Source organism: Tarenaya hassleriana, unplaced genomic scaffold (assembly GCF_000463585.1).
Source record: "Tarenaya hassleriana unplaced genomic scaffold, ASM46358v1 Cleome5, whole genome shotgun sequence".
In the NCBI taxonomy this organism is placed as follows: domain Eukaryota; kingdom Viridiplantae; phylum Streptophyta; class Magnoliopsida; order Brassicales; family Cleomaceae; genus Tarenaya; species Tarenaya hassleriana.
Window position 1 is genome coordinate 5169583 of NW_010967707.1, and position 22555 is coordinate 5192137.

General features: G+C 37.1%; 5 protein-coding genes and 1 pseudogene across 16 annotated transcripts in view; 3 read left to right on the forward strand and 3 right to left on the reverse strand.

The window, feature by feature from the left end:
* Positions 1 to 1287: 1287 nt before the first annotated feature.
* LOC104827075 (KH domain-containing protein At3g08620-like) lies at positions 1288 to 3566 on the reverse strand. Its single transcript, XM_010560110.2, has 7 exons — positions 3334 to 3566; positions 3099 to 3187; positions 2324 to 2460; positions 1983 to 2099; positions 1788 to 1904; positions 1560 to 1703; positions 1288 to 1434 (listed from the first exon to the last, which is right to left on the reverse strand). The coding sequence occupies exons 1-7, from the start codon at positions 3411 to 3413 to the stop codon at positions 1288 to 1290; spliced, it is 831 nt and encodes a 276-aa protein (XP_010558412.1). The 5' UTR covers positions 3414 to 3566.
* A 1130-nt stretch (positions 3567 to 4696) lies between these two features.
* Positions 4697 to 8608, reverse strand: LOC104827077 (bromodomain and PHD finger-containing protein 3-like). 11 transcript variants are annotated; one of them, XM_010560120.2, is made up of 10 exons: positions 7519 to 8602; positions 7251 to 7318; positions 6628 to 7126; positions 6456 to 6529; positions 6311 to 6356; positions 6110 to 6208; positions 5778 to 5846; positions 5468 to 5690; positions 5260 to 5375; positions 4697 to 5166 (listed from the first exon to the last, which is right to left on the reverse strand). In XM_010560120.2, the coding sequence occupies exons 3-10, from the start codon at positions 7018 to 7020 to the stop codon at positions 4906 to 4908; spliced, it is 1281 nt and encodes a 426-aa protein (XP_010558422.1). In that variant the 5' UTR covers positions 7021 to 7126; positions 7251 to 7318; positions 7519 to 8602; the 3' UTR covers positions 4697 to 4905. The 11 variants fall into 11 exon arrangements, with proteins under 11 accessions (XP_010558422.1, XP_010558420.1, XP_010558419.1 ...); XM_010560118.2 differs by having other exon boundaries at positions 6628 to 7143; XM_010560117.2 differs by having other exon boundaries at positions 6628 to 7143; positions 7421 to 8602.
* LOC104827076 lies at positions 7701 to 8559 on the reverse strand (annotated as a pseudogene).
* Positions 8609 to 11732: 3124 nt separating the features above from the next.
* LOC104827079 (chaperone protein DnaJ) lies at positions 11733 to 13409 on the forward strand. Its single transcript, XM_010560123.2, has 4 exons — positions 11733 to 11958; positions 12081 to 12132; positions 12241 to 12308; positions 12916 to 13409. Exons 1-4 carry the CDS (start codon positions 11827 to 11829, stop codon positions 13375 to 13377), a joined length of 714 nt encoding a protein of 237 aa, XP_010558425.1. The 5' UTR covers positions 11733 to 11826; the 3' UTR covers positions 13378 to 13409.
* A 3665-nt stretch (positions 13410 to 17074) lies between these two features.
* On the forward strand, positions 17075 to 20083 carry LOC104827080 (probable polygalacturonase). The gene is made up of 6 exons (XM_010560126.2): positions 17075 to 17352; positions 17714 to 18043; positions 18465 to 18585; positions 18694 to 18868; positions 18955 to 19025; positions 19135 to 20083. Exons 1-6 carry the CDS (start codon positions 17347 to 17349, stop codon positions 19761 to 19763), a joined length of 1332 nt encoding a protein of 443 aa, XP_010558428.1. The 5' UTR covers positions 17075 to 17346; the 3' UTR covers positions 19764 to 20083.
* Positions 20084 to 20408: 325 nt separating this feature from the next.
* Positions 20409 to 22555, forward strand: part of LOC104827081 — a 2692-nt gene continuing 545 nt past the window's right edge. The window contains exons 1-6 of one of the 2 annotated variants that reach the window (XM_010560127.2): positions 20409 to 21162; positions 21355 to 21566; positions 21695 to 21971; positions 22057 to 22142; positions 22250 to 22341; positions 22435 to 22552. In XM_010560127.2, the coding sequence (XP_010558429.1) occupies positions 20800 to 21162; positions 21355 to 21566; positions 21695 to 21971; positions 22057 to 22142; positions 22250 to 22341; positions 22435 to 22552 (1148 nt within the window). In that variant the 5' untranslated portion in view covers positions 20409 to 20799. Of the gene's footprint in view, positions 21163 to 21354; positions 21567 to 21694; positions 21972 to 22056; positions 22143 to 22249; positions 22342 to 22434 lie in introns of both variants that reach the window. The other variant, XM_019204182.1, reaches the window with a different exon arrangement.

A 22555-nucleotide genomic window follows, 5' to 3' on the forward strand; every position in this document is an offset into this window, starting at 1 on the left:
CGCTCTTCTGCAACGTTTACTCGCAAATCTCGATGTTCGTTGCAGATTCCAATCTCTCTCTCTCTCTCTCTCTCTCTGCTTTGACTCCGTTCTCTCTCCCCATTTAATTCCATCCGCTGTCTGGGGAATTGGGACCATTCTCTCCTCTCCCTCTGCTAATTTCTTGTATAATCTGATGGTTTTAGCAAAGTCCGTACGCTTTAATTTTTTTTATTTTATATAAAAGAAAAGAAAAAAAATCTGAAAATTAGAGAGTTGTGAATGTAACATATGGATGATGGATGTGATCGTTAATGCTGAGGTGACCCCAGAAGGCGAAAGAGTTGGTACGCGACATAAATGAGATATAGATGCTTCTAATCTATATAAACTATGAAAATGTGATATATGCATTTATATATGTGATAATATGACGATTCACGTAAGGCGCGTGAAGCTGCCGCATCTTTCTAATTCGGCCCGTTATTACACAACATGGTGGACTTTATTGCAATAACCTGAGTTTCTAACAACTTGTGTCTCAGGTGGCCGTTTCTGCTTCCTACCATTTATATATATATATATACACACACATATATATAGAGGTCGGGTTACTGATTGATAGGTCACATTATGAAAAGGAAGATACATTCCAAGCTTCTAATTATGACATAGACGATCAACCGGTAAGGTTACCGATAGGATAAACATCATTTCCAACGAGTTTTCGTTTAGAGATGGACATTCATCTGATTCTTACGGCCATTTGAAAGATGTAATTGCATTGAATGTCCGATAAACTTTTGGATTATAAAAAAAATAATGAATTTTTCAGATCTCGTTCCTAGGGAGTGAAATATCTGGAATGTGTTTGCCGATCTCTGCATCTGCTCTGTCATCTCCAACTAAAAATAACCAAAAAAAAAATGCAATCCGTCTTCAAGATCACATCAACTTTTCTTCCCATAATATCTATGGCGGCTGTCTGCACATTTCCATCGATACTTAACACTTAAACACATGAATAAATCCAATGAATGTGTCTTTATGGTTCACGTACAACCCCAACAATCTAACTATATTTTTTTTTCCCTCCCAACATGAGAAACACACAAACCCAGCATGAACTGTTGTTGTTAGGCCACCCTTGTACTTTGTGCTGAATCAAGAGTGGATGACAAGGACAAGAACAAGACCACACACAACTCACACACACACACACATATATATATATATATATATATATATATATATATATATTCATCCCCTCTCCAAAATCCTGTTGTATTTCCAAAACAAATAGATTTCCTAGAGTCCCGTTTTCGGGCGTTTCATTGCATTTGAATTGAAAGGAGAGACACTACCGCTTGGCCCCGGGCTGTCTTCTCTCAAGTTTGAATTCAGCAGTGCAAGCTCCCGCAGTTGCTGCCTCTTGATGTAGTCCTGCGACTCATCCTGCATTTACAATTTCTCAATGTTTACATTATATAGGATGCATACTGAAACTTTTAGACCGGATACTTGAGGGAAATTGATAGATTTATCATCTCCCAAAAAAAAAACTAGGTTAAGGAGCATACCACAGGCTTGAGCAACTCCTCAATAATTTCCTGCGCCTGCCGCAGTTTAATATCCACGATACTGGCAGGGAGAACAGCCTCGATTAGGATGTGCAGCTGCTCATTGAGATGCTCATAGCCTGGCTTCCCCCGTAGCTTCTCTTCCTACAACAAAAACAGAACAACCATAAAAACATGGAACATAAAAAGAAGAGAAAGCAAATGAATATGTTATGCGTTCCTTCTTACTTTGTCGGGATCCTTAATCGACCCTTTTCCTCTTATGTACACCCGACAGCCTGTGGTTGCTTCCACTCGCTTCAGCGAGTTGCCTCTTGGACCCAGAAGCCTTCCAACAAAATTGAACTACAACCAACCGGACATGGAAATCTTGTTAGTGATCACAACCGACAATCCAAGGAGAATAAAACAGTGCTAACTAACGTTTGGAAATGTATCAACTGGAATATCCAGACGCAATATGCGCTTCACTGTGTATGAACTTGGGCTGGCAGGTGCCCCTTGCCACTCCATTGCCATTCCAGGCGGTCCGCCTAATCTCTACAACAACGATAAAAAAGGATCCACTTTCATGAGACTTGTGAACGAGTTCCAACACATGTTAAGGCTTAATACTGATTCAAAGGGGTAGATTGAACAGCATGAAGAACAAAAATATTGGAGCCCTGTATGATACGGTCGATTGAAGGCCAATGATTTGCATGCATTCCTTACAAAGGGGTAGATTGATAGAGGGGAATAAGACAGGTAAAGGAAGTGGCTACCTCCCAACCACCAAATCCAGCACCATGAACATTGGACATTATATTTGGTGAAGCCATTGGACTAGGACTTCGGTGCCGCAGTCTATCGAAATCGGTAAACCCTTGGTTGGACATCATTCCCGAAACCCGAAAGATCTCTGTACAAAATTAAGGATGTCAAAAAAACCAATCAATAAAGAGTAACAACCACATGCTGCAGATTGGAAAGAAGTCTACAGTTAGGATTTAAAGAAGCCATTAAAACAGAGGACAAATCACCTACAGAAGGCGGAAATGCATTGCTATTAGCAATGTAATAAAAAAGCCCGATACTTTACAACCAATGCTACATGACGTGTGTGAGTTTTTCTCCTAAACCGTATCCAGCAAAGCCACAGGAAACCCAATTCATATATCAAGGCACTGATTCTATTACACTGATGTTAATCCAGCCTAATATTTAGCATGAAGAGAATAGAAACACTGCCTGCTAATCCGGCTTTTATACTGTAAGGTAATCATATAGGGGAACTGAAGATAGAGTACAATTCTGCGAGTCAAAATACCATCTGTAACACAACAACCAGAACTTTAGAGCATCAAGACCTCCAACAATGGCCAGCTGCAAGATTACCCATGAGGATAAATGTGGCCTAAATTCCAATTATGTGTATAGACGACCCACTTGAGAGAAAAGGGAAAAATGATGCTGAAAGAATCAGCAATTCCAAGATGATCTATGGGATATAAGTGCGGGCAAATTCGGATCCGGAAAAGACGAATCGAGAAGAGTGACCTTGATTCAAGAGTCGGCTGCATATGGGAAGTACTTGCATGAAAGGTCCAAGCTTTTGATGCTCTGCTAGCAACTCAGATAAGTACTGGCTGTAAGCAGGACAAAGATATAGACGAGGAAAACGAGTGAATTCACCGACCCAAAACCCACAAGACAGATCGATGGACAGAGAGATAAAGGGGAAAGCAGAAGCCGTAGAAGAAAGCAGCATGGAGTTGCAGAAGGGGGAAAACACCTATCGACATCAGGAGTGCTTCTAATCTGAGGAGAAGCTGCTCTTGCGGGCGAGAAGTTGTGATTATGCAAACCAGACATGGTGGGTATCCTCGGAAGAGATTTGCCGGAAAAGGGGCGTGACCAGATGCCAGATGGGTGTTGTGGTCGCAGAGGAAAGAAAGGAGGAAGACAGAATCGATAGAGGGAAAAAAAAAAAAGAGATTTTTTGTTGTTGTTGTAATTGTATGAGGAAAGAAAAGGGGGCACTGCCAAATCTCTTGCAAAAAATTTCACCCCATGTGAACAATAATTTTTTTTTTTTACCTTATGGAATCTTTCGAGACCTCCTGACCTGGCTTCTAGTCCAGTTCCAGTCGCTTTCTGAAACGATCAAAATCAGGAAAAAAGAAAGGAACAATTTTGAATGTTTCAAAGACAGGAAACACCAAAAAGCTTTGCAGAATCTACATGCATATGTATATTCAATCTATGTTTACAACAACAGCGAAAGAAGTAGAGGGTAAACAGAGAAGCGGGATTTTTATGCAACCGTTATATTTACCAATTTATCATATTCGACAAGAATTCCGAGCGGAGTAACCAACCAACCATGGAAAAGGTTTCGGCAGCTTGCGCCATGGAAATGGAGCATCGAGCTCGAGAAGAAGGCTCTCCGTTCCTTAAAACCCTTGTTCCTGTCGGTATTATGGATCATTGCAGCGGGTTTTTCTGCCAAGTTTCTGGAATTCGATCTTGGGTTCGGTTTTCCTTTGTGGATGAACCAAAAAAAAAAAGAAAAAGATCTCGCTTGCTTGACTCTCGCACACCCCCCCCGGGGTTTTTACCCAAATAAACCAAGTGATCGCATCTATTTCATCTGTACACACCGAAAACATAACACATTTTTTTCTCTGCAAAAAAACGAATTTACCCTTAATGAATTACGATATTTATCCGTTCAAAAACAACTTCGTTATTACGACTTCGTAATTAAGTCTAAATATAGTTACAACTGATTCTAAAAAAGGTGGCAAAAAATCATCTGTCTTATTTTTAGTTGTATATCAGTTATATGTTAATCGTAATAAAGTCGTAAAAAATAAAACGAAAAAGGTATTTCAGACTTTTCCCACCGTGGGTTAAAATTGAAAAAAAATTTTTTTTTTTTGGGTGGTGTACACGGAAATAGATGCGACCCAAGTGGGTTATTTGGGGGTTATTTGGGTGATTTTTTTTCTCCCTTTGCCTTGATGATTGATTTAGTTCATTCTCCGCCGTAATTCTGTAACATTGCCTCGAATCTCCATTCCTTGTCGCAAAGAATTGTTCTTTTTATGCTTTTGTTCTTGTTGATTCCTACTTCATCAAAATTGAAAAAAGAATATTCAAAAATCTTTTTTTATTTGCTAATATATGGTTCCTTAACCAAGATCTTTCTTTTTGTGTGTCCATAGACATGGCAGATGTAAGGTGAACTTCAGACCCAAAAAAAAAATGAACTTTTTTTTTTGTATTAAAAAAAAAGGAACTTCCAAGCCTCATAACGAGGTTTTAGAGAATGAATGACTTGGCCTAGTCAGCTTCATCTCCATCAGTTTTGGTCTGGTTGACATTGTCTGAAAGTCTCGGAGGAGATCAAATAGGAAGAAGCAGAACCCGAGTGACTGACTCCGTTCATACGAAACGGATGCGATAAACCATAAGAAGCTGGCTCGAATGGTGCGGCATCTGCTGTTAGGGTAGAGGATGATGCAAACTGCAGCTTATGTGCTGCAATTCTTTGGGCAGTTGGCCCTAAGCTTTTAGAGAACATCATCAGACTTTCCTTATATCCCATCTCTGCTAAATCTACCTGAAAAAAAGGAAAGAAAACCATGAAAAGAGAAGGGACTTCATTCAAAAGGAGAAATTTATAAGAATGGCAAGGCCATATAATGTGGCTTACGACGGGCATGAGCCGTTTTGAAACAGCTGTGTTGCCTTCTTCGTTTAAGAAGGATGGCAAACGGATATATGTGGAACGCCGAGTATTACTACTTTCACTTTCTCTGTGTATGTCACCTGTTTGTTGCACAGAAGAATATAAACGTCAATAATGGCAGAAACCATTCAACAAAGATCTTCTTGGTCCAACAAGCGCACTAGTTCCTTACCGGCAAACGCTTCATAGGTGTAACTGCCAGAAAGATTGTCATCTTTACTCGTTGAGTGTGGCATCATGGGTTTTTGACAGTTATTTGATGAAACTCTATCTCCACTTTTAACTCTTCTGGACTTTCTTCTTCTCCTTGTCTGTGAGAATTTTGATCCAAAAACCTCAGGATCCGTCTTAAGAGTATGGAAGACTCTTTTGGCTAGTTCATGTATTGCACGAGCCTGTAAAGCCATTGGAGTGCATCACAGTTTCATAGCATAAACTTCAATCAAAACAAAAAAGTAACAACAAAGTTTTGGAGATATTACCTGCCTGAAGTAAATCGTAGATGAAGAGTTGAATTGCATAGCATTTCTTGACATCAAAAACACATCATGCTGCAAGCCAGGGTCCATCCAGTGGTGTTTTCACGCATTAGTCAAACTTTCTCTACCTCTATAGGACTCGTACTTGCGCTTGGTATCAAAAGCAAATGTGAAATGCAGATCCATACGTAGACAGCAAGCAGTGAGGCAATGTTTTATCAACGGATAAGAATTGTGTGCTAACTTCTAAAGTTACGTAGAAAAGCAGTGTCACATTTAATGTCAATACATAATTTCTACCCAGAAACAGAAAAACTGTTAAGAAAGAAGCAGACCTCAAACTCTTCAAGGCCCGAATACATTCCTTCATGAAGTTTAGCTCTCATGGTCCCAAAATCCATGGGTTCTTTGATTATCTCATAATAACCTTCAACCTTATTTAAGCAATACAAAAGAAAGATCCCTGAGTATATATATGGGTAATAAAGGCATGACTATCTGAAATGCTTTGAAAACAATGGAAAGAGGTAACAAACCTCATTTGCATCAACAGGTTGCGCGAATATCTCGTGGGTGTCTCTCCTAAACATGAAAAAGGGCATTGAAGAAGACAAAAGAATTATATGATGTTCATAGATACGCAGCAATAGTAACAGTGTGTCTCAAGTCAACAAATGCAACCTTTGAAGTATATCAAGTATAAGCTCGAGTATGCGTTTGTCTGGCATACATGAGGTAGAAGGCATGCTTGTCAACTGTTCTGAGAAGGGTAAAACAACATTCGTTGGAGATGGATCGAGGAAGCAAAATCCCACAAACAGAAGGGACAGAATTGTAGATGTACAAGTCTTACCAACATTACATGGATGACATCCAAGAGGATCGCCTCCAGCGTTTTGCTAGTTGTCCAAAGATTTACAAACATAACTACCATAAGTTCATCAACAACTGTGATTTTCTGGTCTACACAGAATACAAAATTTAAAGCACAATACAATCCCATGACAAACAAGACAGAATATGAGCAAAACCAAAACCATCTCTCAGATGACAGCTTAATTTTCCTTTGTAACATTTGCAACAACCACAAAGGTGACAACTTAAAAGAGGAAACCTGGACAACGACTTTAGAGAGAGAGAGAGAGACCTGAACGAGTTTAGTAGCGAGCTTTTTCCGCTTTGAATCGCGGGAGTAAACCTGGAGGGCCGGCATCTCCGTTGCACGTTCAGACTTGGGCACCTTCATCGTCGATATTCTCCTGTGTTCCAGAATCTAATTGTACATTTTTGCCACCTTCCTAGTACCCAGAACCGCCATCCCTTACGCGAAGCGAAAAATCAAAAACTTTTTCCTGTACTCAATCAAAACCTGTCTATACAATAAGTAATTATGCTGTAACTGCGACCGGAATTGTCAAGAGGATGAAGAGAAAGAGGTGGAGTTTTTTTCCTCTAAGGAAGATTGTGGAAACCCACTTGGTCAATGTGCTGAAGGAGAAGGATGTAAAAGAATCCTTATTTTCGCTCAGACGAGATGTTGGTTTCTGAAGCAGAAGGGAAAGTGGGAAATCAGGTGGGGATACAGGTGAGCTTTATACAAAGAAACGTAACGGCAAATCCGAAATGCATCAAGGGGGACATCGTACAGCTAAGGGTGTCATTAGTTTCCTGATTCCGGAGAGATCTCCAATTTCCATACAAGGGAAACTGCATAAAGCATTCAACTTTCCATTCGAGAACTCACTGTGGTTATTGATATAGAGACGGTAGGTCTCCGAGTTGGTGTCATTCCGCCGAAGCCCTACAGGTGAATCAGTGGCTGACCACAGAATCGGATCAGACCCTTTTCGGCAGTGTTGCTGATCACGTAAATGATGAATCCATCTTTTCAAATGTTGACCCCCTTCGGCTTTGGTCTGTTTGTGGTTTCTTCCTCTCTCCCATTCCCCGTATTTGCTTCATTGAATCCATCTTTTCATGTTGATCGAGTCTATTCCTTTGGGTTTCTTTCATCTTAGGTGCTTGATGATCCATTGCTGGGAATTTGAACCCTTTCGTCTTATCTGGAAATAACCCTTTCGCCGTGGCATTGAATACCCATGGAAATAACCCTGAATCGATATTCGATAGAAGCTAATCAATCCAACACGAATTATCAGCAAACCAGAGTTAATCTCCTGGGCAATCTCTCTCTCTCACTATCCGTTATGATCCTAACGATCCTCTTGAAGGCGAAATGCACGCATGTCGACAGTGCAATCCAACATAACACCTCGTACACGAATTCCATAGCCGGATCCGACCACGATGGCCACGAAGATAATTCGTCCCAGTTTCTCCCTCCGAATCAGCCGATGTTCCACTCTCGACCATCGTCGTTCCCGTCGCCGCCGGCCAAGCCATATGGACAGTCAAAACCGCCGTTATCACCGTCCAAGAGAAAACGAACGAGATCTTCTCCGTCCTCGGAATCACAGATAAACTAGATTAGCCTCGTGCGCCGCCTTTTCCGGCGAAGCGTCCGGTGAATCATCTTGTAAGCGCTGGATTTCATCGGCGGATTTGAAATCCCGTAGACCGAGAAAATAGCCGTCGATATCCGTACTCCTCCTCCTCAGGATTTGATCTCCATCAGAATCCGCAAACGAAGCATGATTACCAGAAGCCAAATCTCCCCGTTCGAACATAAACTTTCCGAACCCTACGCATTGACGCGCAGCGACGACGGAAACAGTATCGGCGATTAGAGAGAAGTCCATGATCCAGAAAACTTCCACGCAGACCACCTTCGATTTGCAAAGACCCGATCACAGAGAAGAATCCGAAGCAGCTCTCGGCTCATAGATTATTTTATAGTTTTCCAAAAAAAAAACGGGAAAATTTGAGAAAAAAAATATATATCTTGAACTGGATTCTTGATCCGTGCGGGCAGATAAATCCAACGCGTGTTCTGTATTCACACGTGTGTTACCGTCGCGGTTTTGGGCCCTTAGTGGGCTTTTATACGTTTACACTTTATTTGGGCTAAACTGAAATTAGGCCTATCTTTTAAACCAAGATTATGAATTTGATGGGTTGCCAATATGGCAATATCTAATTTGATCGTGGTTGGTTAGAATTTAATTAAATCATAATTTTTTTTAGATCAACATCTTTACTTTGTTGATCAAATATTTCCATATTTTATCGCTGACATTGTACAACAATATGCTGACGTTCCAAGCATTCAACGTCACATCATCAACAAATTAAAAATAATAAATAAAACATAAAAATACCCATATATATATACGCATACACATGCGTATATATACATGTGTCTATATATGTATAAATGTGTGTGTGAGAGAGAGTGTCTGTGCATGTAAATATGAACAAATAAATTAAATATTATTAAATTATTTTCTAGGAACTCAACGAGTTAGCATCCCAAAATGTATGGCTTTGCTTTGGGTGACAATTCACAACAGCTAAATTTGACTTGTCATTTACCTTGATAACATTTTGAATTATAAATAGTAGTTATGTCAAATCTGGATTTTAGAAAAATATAAATATGCTTCTAAGCATATTTGGCATTATTACAACGAAGTCAAAAAAAAGATATTGGGCTCGTTGGACTGACCCTATGACAACAGTATTTAATTTAATATGGTACGAATGGAGACAATTCCATATTTGCTATCTATTTTGTTTTTTTTGTAAAAGATTATGTTATACTTAAAAAAATATAATTTATTGATAAAAATATGAGTTTTTAGACATGTAATCTCTTCTCTATAGAATAAATTATCCGCTTGTAGAGTATATATTTTGTTGGTAAAAATCCATGTTCCGTTTTGAAAGACAATAAAATTTATGTCTGTAATTAATATGATTTTTAATACACGGACAAGAAAATCATATGCTTATGTATAAGCGTGTGTGTATGTGTATGTGTATGTGTATGTATAGTGAGAGAGATTGTAAATATGAGATAATAAATTAAGAAATATTATCATATTATCTAGAAACTGGACAAGTTAGCATCCCAAAATGTATGGCTTTGCTTTGGGTGACAATTCACAACAGCTAAATTTGACTTAACATTTGAATTATTAAAAACAATAGTTATGTTAAATCCGGATTTTAATATATATATATATATATATATATATATATGTATAAGCTCATATTTGCCATTATTACAATGAAGCCAACCAATGATATTGGGCTTGGTGAAAACAAAATTTATATATTAATTGTAGTTTTAGGATTTTTCACATTTTTTAAGAAAAAAATAAAAGGTCATATTTGCCCTTATTTAATGATAAAAATAATGTTATCATTAATAATTTATTGGAATTTGATAGGGATAAAATTGGAAACTATTGTAAAAAAATGTCTCGAAAATGTAAAATGACAAATATTTTGAAACATGGAAAATAACCTAAAACTACAAATATTTTGAAACGGAGGGAGTATATAGGTAAATATGCAAAATATTAGGTGCAGAAGCTCATCACCAAACTTTGTGGTTTGGGCTGCCTAGTTATGTAGTCAAACATCAAACACCAGAAGACAAATCGCAAAAATCCAATTTCCCTTGAACCCCTAATTTATTTTTAAAACATGTACATAATGAAACATAACATAAATTGTTACAGTTATGCTTTAATCACCATTTTCGGCAATATGAAATTAGTAGTTAGAATATGGTAGGTGCGTACGTTATGTTTGGTCACTTTTGAATATCCCATATATATACACCAATAAAATTCTTCAAATTTATTGGGACCAATTTTTTTTTATTATCCAATTCACTACATATATAGTTTTTCCAACTAATTTGTTACACTTTTTGTAATGCATTGGTTTCAGCCGAGGCATCATTTATTTTCGGGTCCCGACTCCATCAAAGTTTCATGTGCCCTTTAATTTATCTCTATTTTCATATGTAAATACTGCTGAGTTTGCAATAGATAGTATTTGTTTCTGAAAAAAAAAATAGAGACTATGTTTTTCGTATAATTATTGCTATCAAATTATCGATGCATATTTATTTTGTATTAGAAATTGAAGTTGACACATATAATCCGGTACACAAACCATCCCGCCAACTTATATTTAGAGTAAACGAAAGTTTAAGCATTAAAACACGTGTATATATATATATATATATAAAGATATTGTTTTTTATAAATCCTGAAATTTATCGGACATTCGTCCAATTATATCTCCCCAAAGATCGAAAAAGTTCAGATGAATGTTTTTCTCTGAATAAAATTTTGAATCTGGATTTAGAAGAATGTTTGCACCATCCTTACCGGTTGAACCATCCAAATCTTGGATAGATATTATTTTATAAACTTCTGGTAAATAGATGCTAATTATACGAGGATTTCTAATATCCACCAATTTTATTGTCAAATAGAATGAAAAGAGAGTTATTATGCGACTTAGATTGAAATCTCATATTTGAAAGTGAGTTTTTATGATATATATATATATATATATATATATATATATATAACTTATTTTATTAGAAATTTATGTAGAAGTAATTAATTATTATTTTTTGTCAGTTTTAAACAATTTTGTTACTTATTTAATTAATAATTGAATAATCAAATAGAACACGTAAACACAATCAAACTAAATTTAATATAAAAATCGAATGATTATAATTTTTTTAAAATCGAAAAAAATCCAGATCGAACAGGATGAAATAAAAAATAATATAAATATTTTTTAATAAAAACTCAAATCGAACTAAGTGAATTTAATATTATAAAAGGTTATAATTCTTTTTAAACCGGAATAGGTGAATTCGAATATAATTGAATCGAACAAAACCCGAATAAGCCATCCTGAAATTTTGTATTTGTTTTTTTATATATATGAGTTATTATTAATTAATGTATATTTATGTCGCTTTTACGATTTCAAAATTCTCTCCCGCAAACTCTGCCCCCCTTCCCTTAACCGCTCCTCCTCCCTCTCTCTCTCTCTCATTGTTATCTCTCTCTGTGTTTTTTTTTTTACCTTGAAATTTAGACTGTTCTTCCAAAACATGGGGAAGATCAAACACGAATCGGATCGAAAATGGGTTTTGGTCTCTGAGATTTGTTCTATCCCAACATCTCCTGTCTCTTGCGTTCACAACAGCACTTCATGTTTCATCGATTGGTATCTGATTCTCGCCGTAAGTTTCTTTTTTTTAAAGGTTTATATATATATATATATATATATATATATATACATATATTCTCTTCATCGTGAAGAACTTTAATGTCGTCCTGTCCATATATACGATTCTAATGGCAGGTCGAAGAAGATGCAAAGGCAGACGTTATACGACGACGTTATCATGCATTAGGTACGTTACGTTACGTACGTCTTTTACATTAGGGTTTAATTTTGCATCAATGGTGAAAGAGAAATAAATCAATTAATTATCGGTGGAATTGTTTATATGTTTCCGCAGCTCTTCAGATTCACCCTGATAAGAACAATCACCCAAAAGCAGACATCGCCTTCAAGCTCATCCACCAGGTCACGCCCTTATTTTTTTTTCTTTTACCCTTTTATATATATTATCCGCAATTCTATAATTTAATGTATTTTGTTGTTACCAAAACTATACGTATATATATATATGTGTGTGTGTGTGTGTGGATATGAATGTGACTTTAAATTTAATGTTGAATCGGAGAAATAGTACCCATAACATTAAATCAGAGGCTCAATAGGAGCATCAACATGTTATATCCATGACCTCATTCATTTTTCCAGTACAATGTTTTCTGTCTGTCTCCTCCCCCAACTATATATATATATATATATACACACACACACACACACACACCAACTTTGAAGGTTTCTAATTTATAACTTGTGGCAAATATTTGATAATCTGACTTACCAAAGATAATATGAAATTAGGTTTTCAATCCACCAAAAGGGTCATTTTGAATAGTCTATTATAATATGTGTTCAAAATAACCTCAATTGAAAAATTCCATGATTTATGTAAACCCACGAGTTTGAATCCTTTGATTCAATCGACGATAGACGTTACAAAAATCACCTAACCGGTTTAGGATTGGAAATAAAGGCATTGCTTTTAAACCGGGATTGTTTTTTCTATTGTCTTTGGTAGGCCTATTCATGTCTGTCCGACGAATCGAAGAGAAGATCCTTCAATTCAGAGAGAGAAAAGAGAATCTGTCCCAAATGCAACAGATCTTCGTTGGGTAAACGTACCGAAACTAAACCGAACCGGTTCTCTCAAACCCTGAGGGATATAAGGGACAGGTTCAGAGAGGAGAACAAGGTGATAGAGAGGTGTCTGAAGGCAAACACTGCAAGGTTCCCTGGAAACCAAACCGAGGAAACCCCGGTTTTCGGTATCCCAAATCGGTTCGGTAGAGAGTCCCCGGTTTTTGACCCGTCCGATTACCGGTTTAGGGGTTATCCACATGTACGGAACAGGGTTTTCGAGAGAGCCCAAGGGTTTGGGTGCTTGGACAGGAACAACATCCATGATTTGCCTGTCTTTGAGAAGAACATTTCCGATTGGAGAATGTTCAGAAGCAGATCCACTTGTGTCCGTTCCTCATAAATAGCTTTTGTTATTTCATTCTTCTTTTTCAAGCAAGAAAAACTAATTTTTCATAAATAATAATAATAATATTATTATTATTATTATTCATTTGAATTTTCGTCTTCAAACTCGAAATCTTCAGTCGTTTAGAAACTAGAGAATATATCAATTTAATTTCATGATGGCTGTACATTATTGCATGGGGAAAAAGAAAAGGAATCAAAAACCAAAAACTATTGGGCCTAACCTCAAAATAGTAAAGGTGGAGAATTGAAGGCCCAATTTGTATAATATTAATCGAGAAAATTAAAAAAATATATACTATCTACATATACTATCGCATAATTATGTTAATTTTAATGCGTCATAGGTTGTCTTTGACCGTGTAATATTTGATTACGTGTCCTAAAAAAATCATTTTATTATTTTCAAATTAGTACTTAATACGCTTGGATCTTCTTAAGAACATTTTATCCAATGTTAAGAAAAAAACTCGGGTTTTAAAAAAATATATCCGTCCAATTTTACCAGATTTTACTACTTATTTTTTAAAAATATTTTTACAAATTTAAAATATAATAATATATAAATTCAAAAGTATAAGAATGTATAAATTGAAAAATTCTATAAGAAATCAATCAGCAGCTGTCGCGGTGGATCTCATGTGCATTTGAGCCCCCATGTGACCTTACAATACATTTGGCTGGAAAACGTGATGCCATTAACTTCAAACCGAAAATTTGAATTTAGCTTCTAAATTTATTTAAAGCAAACACCAACATTAACAGCATCTACTATAAAAAATGATATGAGATATATAGTAAATTAATAACAACGTATATGAACTATTTGATCCACCATAAACAAAATAGAAAATAAAAAATATTATCTGGTTTGTTTAATCATTTTAAAATCCCCGGAATATATTCAGGTTGTAAAAAGATAACTTATAAAATTCGTTATATAATTAATTTAATAAATTAGGTCCTTAATCGACAGTCAATAAGTAAAACCATTCATTTGAACGTGTTTATATTAATATATTGAATAATTTAATAATTTTTACATGTAAAACTTATTCTTTTGAGTTCACACTTTTCCATTTATAGTGCAAACCTTTTTACAACAAGTTATTTTTGTGTGTATATATATATACATACACACACTAAAAATAGAAGAGGACAGTCAAATTTATATTTATTTATTTTTCTCCGAAGAAAAGTAGAAAAAATTAAAATTAATGTTTCCAACAATCAAGTTGTGACCTCTCGTTTACCTCTATTATTTTTTCTTCGTCGCGGTTTGTCATGTGACATGCACATTACATATCGTCGACATTTGATTTTATAACTATATATATATATATATGAGTGCTTCGATTAAAATAAATACATTTTTTTTGTTTATCTTGACATATATCATGTGTACATATTCATTCATTAAAATATCAATGTCATAGAGTATTTTGAAGTTTGAATAAATTTTTATTCAATGCATTTGAATTCAACCTCTAACATTGTAATTAAATATTTTTTATTCGTGATTAAATTTTGAACTTTAATCTCACCACCAAACTATCTCGAAAGCAAAATTCTATGATTTTTTTTCCTGATAATACAGGAAAATAAAACATCATTTTTTTTTTCATTTTTACTAGAACAAACACATACCATTAATTTATAAACAATATCTCATTTAATAAATTTATTTAAATAAACCGTAAAGAAGGGCAACAACGTTACAACTTTCTAATAGATGCAAAAGCTAATTAAATGTGATTAAAAAACTTGTACGATATATCTGATATTATATTTCTATTATGTCGTTCAAATTTCAAAGACCTAAATTACGCATGCAATGTATCTTGATTGGATTTGAGCATGTCTCTTGGACTTTCCTTCAAATATTAACCGAATAATATATATATATATATATATATATATCATGATAGTTTTTACGATTTTTTTTTTTGTAAATTCTGAAATAATAACCGATAAAAAAAATGGAAAAATCGCAGGGAATATCTTTTAAAAGAGAAAATAAAACATGGGAGAGAATCGGGTAATAATAAGTGGGAGAGGAGAGAAAGAGACATTTGCAGTTCAGACAAAACGTCCGCTTCTTACAGATCATTCCGAATCCTCTTTCTTCCCTTTTCGCTTTCTTTCATCTCCTCCTAAACTTTTTTCCATTTCGTTTTTCATTTGGTCAATTTTGATTTGTAAAATCCTAAATATAAATGTTTTCAAAATACCTTTTCATTGGATAGATTTTTGTTTGTAAAAATTTAAAGATAAATGTATTCGATTACTTTCTATTGTCTTAAAAATATATCTAATTTTATACATTTTTATTAAAAATAATTTCATTTCTTCGAAAAAACTATTCGATTTTTAGTTATTCTATATTTAATTTAAAGTCAATCGTCGAAACGTATAAATATCGATAATACATTACCATCGTAGTATTTGGTAACTAATAACCGTATATTATTAAGTAATTATTACCTTTTTTTGGTTGGGGTAAATAGAAATTAATTGGAAGGAAATAATAAAAAAAATAACAATGAGTGCCAGACTGGCAAAATGGCTATGATTGGGGGTGGGGCCCATGAATTTTGCCTCACCTTTGTCAGCCCACATGGCTCTTTCCATTTAGTGCTCCCTTCAATTCAAACCCTGTTTCTCATTTTCATATTATTCTTTTAATATTCTCGAATTATTATTACATTCCATTTTATTTAATAATAAAAACTCGGACATGTATATATATTAGTAATTCTTAACTTTGACTTGAAAAACACACACATGATAAATAATGGACTGGTTATATAAGAATTTTATTTGTTTGGGATTAGTTATTTGAGTGATGATTGATATAATAAACAACATTTATGTTTTGTAATAAAGAAGGACCCGAACACATAAATTATTCTTAGCAAATATTCCTTTTTTTGGGGTAAAGTTTAGCAAATATTCTATATTCGTAGTCTTTATTTTTTATTTTTTAAATTTGTCGTGTACTAATTACCCACCCAAATTAAAACAACTATATATGTATATATGACATGAGATATACTATATATATATATATAGTTGGGGGTATCCATGCAACACTTTATGAGCTTTATATATATGTATGTACATATCCGAAGAAGAGCAGCATCACATCATAAGACGTTACTTAGATCGTGTCGAAGAATTATGGGAAAGAGCATCATTAGTCACTGTAAGAAAATAGAAAATCGAACGGTCAAAAACATCTTAGATGGCAAAAATATATTTTATTTTCCCAACCGGAAAACATAGTTACGGAACAAAAACGATGACGAGACGTAACCAAACACATGCTTTGTCCTAATAATAATACACAAAATTATAAAAAAAAAGGTACGATTTTTTTTTTTGGCGTCAGGCACAGCTTCATTTCATACAGCCAATTTTTTTTTTTGTCTCCTCAATCATTTTCTTAATTAAGAAGAAAAATGTCGTCTTCTCTCTCCTGTGCGTGGTAGATTTGTCGGCGAAAATACGTTATCGAATCTTCAATCTATTTGGATTCAAGCTACATTAATGGCGAAATAGTGGCAATTAATGATAAATTAATTGTTTTAATTACTCTTTTTTTTTCCATCTCCCAGTTGTTTTGTTTCCCACTTGACATGTTGCTCTGTTCTTCGTTTTTGTTCTTTGGGTCTGAATATGTTATGCACATAAAAGGCTGGCATTTCGGCGTTAATCTTCTCGTACCTTATTTTCTTTGTATTTTTTCCCTTAAAATAGAATAAATTTCGTCTTTTCTGCCATTTATTCAGTTTGCTCTTGGAGAAAAAAAGCTCTTTTGTTTTCTGTGGTACAAAAGTATCCTTCTTCTTCTTCTTCCTCCTCCTCCTCTTCCTCTTCCTCTTCTGATTCTTGGTGTCTGGCGCGAAAAGTTCCTCTCTTACATCTTCTGCTCGTTGTCCGAAAGCATCCTGACATAATAAAGATGCCAGTAAGTACGTTCTCTTATGTTGTCTTCCAAGTCGTCCTTCTTCGGTTTCTTGCTTGATTATTTTCGATCGGCCGATTTCGACGAGTTTGAAACTTTTCTTCTGTGATCATCACTTCAAATGCTTCCAACGCCCATTTTGGTTTCCGGGTTTTCGTTCATTTTGCCGGATCCGCTGGTCCAAGTGACGGAAGTTACAGAGATTTCGTTTTGATTCGTCAGTTTTCATTGACGCAAACCCTAATCCTGACTCTGATCGGTCGAAACAATGTTCGAAACTTGGATCTGTGTTCTGAACTCGGAGGCTTGATTCAGCTCTTGAGGACATGTTTTATACTTAAATGGGTCATTTTCTTTTCTGCAGGTGGCATTGCTTCTGCTACTGGCATTGACACTGAGCAGTCTGATTCCGATTCAGGCGAGAGATTCCGGAGCCGGAAACGTCTGTGATCTTAGCCGGAGACCGGACACGAGACCACACAGTGTCTCGATTTCCGAGTTCGGTGCTGTCGGAGATGGCAAAACGCTCAACACACTCGCCTTTCAGAATGCAATTTTCTATCTCAAGTCATTCGCCGACAAAGGCGGGGCTCAGCTCTACGTCCCGCCCGGACGCTGGCTCACCGGAAGCTTCAACCTCACCAGTCATCTCACCCTCTTCCTCGAGAAAGGCGCCTTGATTCTTGCGCCACAGGTACAACTTTGTGGCTCTTTCGCATCCATGGAAGTGTTTTGATGTATAGAGAAACCGAAATGCTACTTAATAGCTGAGGATGCAGAGATGGTTTTGGTCAATTCCGTGCCTTTCATAAGGGTTATACCCAAAAGTTTAAGGCTTGATTTTCTTAGAAGTGGCTTGATGCATATATTCCAAAGTTATGTTCTGCACTCGAATGCTGCACAAATGGGGACAAATTGGACGATATTATTGATCAGTAATTTAAGGCTGAAGAGATGGTATTTGCTTGATCCGTATTTGTCAGTTGAAGTGATTTGAGTGTGGGGAAAATGATTTGTAGTTGAATGTTACAAACTTTGAATCCTAGGGTGATATGCGTATGTGTTTTCTTCTCATTTTGCTCGTCCCCTTTTCCCGGGAACAAAATATTGTGAAGGATCCGTCACATTGGGAAGTTGTTGATCCGTTGCCCTCGTATGGACGGGGAATCGATGTGCCCGGGAAGAGATACAGGAGTTTGATAAACGGTTATATGTTACATGATGTTGTGGTAACAGGTACAAGCCCGTCTTAGATGATTTTAGTCAATCCTCCTCTCTCAGTTCATGTTGTTGTCGTCTTAATGTTACAAGCTTATGGTTATTCTGTGTTCTGTTCCATGTCAGGTGACAATGGTACTATAGATGGTCAAGGCTCTGTTTGGTGGGATCAATTCAATTCTCATTCCTTGAAGTATAGCCGGCCTCACCTCGTGGAATTTGTTTCGTCTGAAAGCGTGATTGTCTCGAATCTTACGTTCTTGAATGCTCCAGCTTATGCCATCCACTCGGTTTATTGCAGGTAAAGAAAGCTCAAAGCCCCTTTTCTATAATAGTTCATCGGTTTTTAGAAACGTAAATTCGTGATCTTGGTAATGTATTCTGCAGTCATGTTCATGTTCAGAAGGTATCGGTCCGTTCATCCCTGGAATCTCCTTATACAGTTGGTGTTGTCCCAGGTCAGTTCATCATCGACAAGTTTATAGCCCGTTACCTGTTTTTTTTTTGTTTTAATTTCAGGTTAACTATGAGAAATGGCGGTATAAAGAGATTCTTTCTTCCTTACAGATTCTTCTGATAATGTCTGCATCGAGAACTCCAGCATCAACACGGGTTATGACGCCATTTCCCTCAAGAGTGGATGGGACGAATACGGTATCTCTTACTCGAGGTCAACCTCAAACGTCCACATAAGAAACGTCTACCTCCGAGCAGCTTCCGGGTCGTCAATTTCGTTTGGCAGTGAGATGTCGGGCGGAATATCGGATGTCGCGGTGGATGACGCCCACATTCACAACTCGTTGACCGGTATCGCAATCAGAACCACAAAGGGCAGAGGAGGTTACATCAAAGAGGTTGTGATTTCCAACACGGAGATGGAATCTGTCGGCACCGCGTTTGTCGCCAACGGCAGCTTTGGATCTCACCCGGATGCCGAATTCGACGTGAACGCCCTCTCTCTGGTCAGCCACATCAGATTCCAAGACATCGTCGGACAGAACATAAGCCTTGCCGGGAAGTTGTTTGGGATTCGAGAATCTCCCTTCACCTCGGTATTCTTATCCAACGTCTCCTTATCGATGAGCTCTGCTTCTGCGGTTCCATGGCTGTGTTCCCATGTCCAAGGAGCTTCAGAATCAGTTGTTCCAGAACCTTGCCCTGAGCTCATCAACACTGGAGCCACTGCAGTGTTATGAATCTGAGCCACACAAAAAAAAAAAAAAAAAGGAATCGACTTTTCTCCTCGCAGGATTCTTTCGGTGATTCATTCGTCATTCATCATTGTCAAAAGGGTGGTAGCCAGGTGAGATTCTTTCCCTTCCAAAAAAAAAAAAACATAAACAGAATACATGGTGGGGGGTGGGGGAGTTCATGTTGTGTTTTTTGCAGCTTGTATGATAATATAATATCTGTACAGGTTCATTTCTTCATTCATGTGTAAGCAAAAAAAAAAAAAGAGAAGGAAATTTTGTACCCATGGCATAAAGGGGAAAAATAATAGAATGGAAAGATCCTACACGTGTGTGTTTTGCATCATCATCAATCAATCATATCATGTTTTGTGTCTACCTTTAAACAATGTGTAATTCAAACCCTTTCACCTGCAAAATGGTTTTAATCAAATTTAAAATCCCCTAACTAACAATAATTACTCTTTTCATAAATTAGAAAGAAACAGCTTTTTTACCAAAAAAAAAATACTAGAGTAAAAGGGAGGAAACGTTACGGGCTTTGAACCGCCAGGCCCAAGGTCGGCCCAACAAAATGTAGTAAAGAACCAATGGCAAAAGCGTAATTTTAGATTGAGTACCATTTAATGGAAGGAGAGAGAAATATTCACGGCTGCCCTCGTCGTTGTTGTGATCCCAAAAAAAGTCCGAACAAAGGCAAAAAAGCATCTCGCTGCCCTCACTCGCTCCAAACACATTCTTCGCCACTTCCTTCAATTTTTATTTTTTTTTTAAAATTTAAATTATTGAGGTTTATGTCTCTAAATTTATCATTTCCGTTTTTTTTTCCTGGTGATTATAATAATCAAAATTGCAATCGTCTTCCCAAATCGCTAAAACCCTAGCGACACTCTCCGGAGTTGGACAACTCTGTTAGAATACCCAGAAATTTGCAAATTTTGTTTGTTTGTTTGTTTTGGTGTTGGGTTTGATTGTGTTTCGCTTTTGTTGCTTCAACTGGGTGGGTTCTCGAGCGAAGCGATCGGGTTTTTCATTTCGCGCAATGTCGGGTTCGGGAGGAGTTTCCATCGCGCGCACGGCGATCCGTGGCGAGAATCGCTTCTACAACCCGCCGCCGATGCGGCGGGTGGAGCAGGAGGCGCAATTGCAGCAGATGAGGGAGAAGGAGAAGCATAAACTCGAAGAGGAGGAGGAGACGGAGAAGGAGCGGCGGACAGCGATGGTGGAGAGGAAGGGGTTTTCCGTGGTTGGTCCGCCGGAAAGCAAGAACAGGAATGTTTCTGTGTCGGAGGAATGTGGGTCGTCGGAATCTTCCGGGTCGGGTCGTGTTGCGAACAACGCGTCCAATTTGGATCGGTTCTTGGAGCACACCACTCCTACGGTTATGGCTCGGTGTTTTCCCAAGGTAGACTCCCGTCAATGTTTTTCTCTAATCGTTTTTTAGTTCTACCTGTTTGGTTGCCAAGAAAATGGGATTCGGATGTTGATATGAATGTAATAGGTTGGTGGAATTGATCTGAAACGTTGAGTTTATGTTGAGATTCCGTCTAGTTCTGAGGCATTGCATGTTTCTTAAACCTAAAACTCGTTTTTCCAGAGGAGCTCTAGGGAATCAAGAAATCATTACACGGAGTGTCAACCCTATTTTGTTCTTGAGGATCTCTGGGAATCATTTGCAGAGTGGAGTGTTTATGGTGCTGGTGTTCCTCTGGTACTTAACGGGAGTGACTCCGTTGTGCAATACTACGTCCCGTACTTATCGGGGGTTCAGCTGTACATAGACCCGACCAAATCTATCCAGAAATCGAGGTTAGTTTTCTTTTTCAACTTTCAAGCGATCATTGTAATGCCCAAATGTTGATCTTGATGTGATCCGAGAGAAAGAGCCTTTTGTTTTTACTGTTTGATATAGTTTTTGTTTGTTGCCATTCTAACAGGGAGCTGGTTGAAGATGGAGACGGTGAGTCCTTGAAGGGGACAACGAGCAGCGAGGGAAGCAGCAATGCTAAGCTCGGGAAAGTACCTAACAATGGTAAGACTCAGCAGAAGGCGGTGGATATAAATGTCAGGAATTTGAATACAGTGTCCCTCAAAGAGCAATCCCTTGTCGGTTCTACAAACAATGGGAGTGAGATCAGTAACCCTACAGGACAGTTAATGTTCGAGTATTTTGAGCATGATCTTCCGTTTGGCCGTGAACCTCTTGCTAACAAAGTAAAAGTTTTTTCTTTTGAGTAGAGACTCCACATGTACATAGCTCTTATTGTTCAGCTTTGCTTTACAACGTTTAATGCAACAGGTATCTGTTCTCGCTTCAAGATTTCCCGAGTTAATGACATACCGGAGCTGTGATCTCTCCTCTTCAAGTTGGGTCTCTGTGGCGTGGTATATGGTTTTTCTTTTTTGTTTTTGCGAATTGTTGGGCATGGAATATGCATATATAATGGCTCTGAAATATGACGGAAACTTGAACTTTTTCTTTCTTGATGAAGGTACCCGATATACAGAATACCGATAGGTCCAACACTACAAAATCTCGACGCTTGCTTTCTGACCTTCCATTCTCTTTCAACACCACCTCAAAGTAAGTAAAACTGTAAATCCCGACACACACACAACATTGGCCTGTGGAATGGTTGTCCTGATTGTCTCTTTTACAATTACACGTTCTTGACAGGTACAAGCAATGTAAGGGAATCTAACCATTCGGGTCCATCCATAAAACTACCATTGCCGACTTTTGGTCTTGCGTCTTATAAGCTCAAGTTCTCTGTCTGGAACCCTGATGGAACTCAGGA

Coding starts and splice junctions, on each gene's coding strand:
- LOC104827075 (XM_010560110.2), bottom strand. CDS start 3,413: ATGTCTGGTTTGCATAATCACAACTTCTCGCCCGCAAGAGCAGCTTCT. Junction 3,188..3,333: donor AGCACTCCTGATGTCGATAG/GTGTTTTCCCCC, acceptor TCCTGCTTACAG/CCAGTACTTATCTGAGTTGC. Junction 2,100..2,323: donor CTGGATTTGGTGGTTGGGAG/GTAGCCACTTCC, acceptor TCGTTGTTGTAG/AGATTAGGCGGACCGCCTGG.
- LOC104827077 (XM_010560119.2), bottom strand. CDS start 7,020: ATGAAGGTGCCCAAGTCTGAACGTGCAACGGAGATGCCGGCCCTCCAG. Junction 5,691..5,777: donor CTACGATTTACTTCAGGCAG/GTAATATCTCCA, acceptor ATGGCTTTACAG/GCTCGTGCAATACATGAACT. Junction 5,167..5,259: donor CAAAACGGCTCATGCCCGTC/GTAAGCCACATT, acceptor CCTTTTTTTCAG/GTAGATTTAGCAGAGATGGG.
- LOC104827079 (XM_010560123.2), top strand. CDS start 11,827: ATGGGGAAGATCAAACACGAATCGGATCGAAAATGGGTTTTGGTCTCT. Junction 11,959..12,080: donor ATTGGTATCTGATTCTCGCC/GTAAGTTTCTTT, acceptor TTCTAATGGCAG/GTCGAAGAAGATGCAAAGGC. Junction 12,133..12,240: donor ACGACGTTATCATGCATTAG/GTACGTTACGTT, acceptor ATGTTTCCGCAG/CTCTTCAGATTCACCCTGAT.
- LOC104827080 (XM_010560126.2), top strand. Junction 18,869..18,954: donor ATCCACTCGGTTTATTGCAG/GTAAAGAAAGCT, acceptor TGTATTCTGCAG/TCATGTTCATGTTCAGAAGG. Junction 19,026..19,134: donor TACAGTTGGTGTTGTCCCAG/GTCAGTTCATCA, acceptor TCTTCCTTACAG/ATTCTTCTGATAATGTCTGC.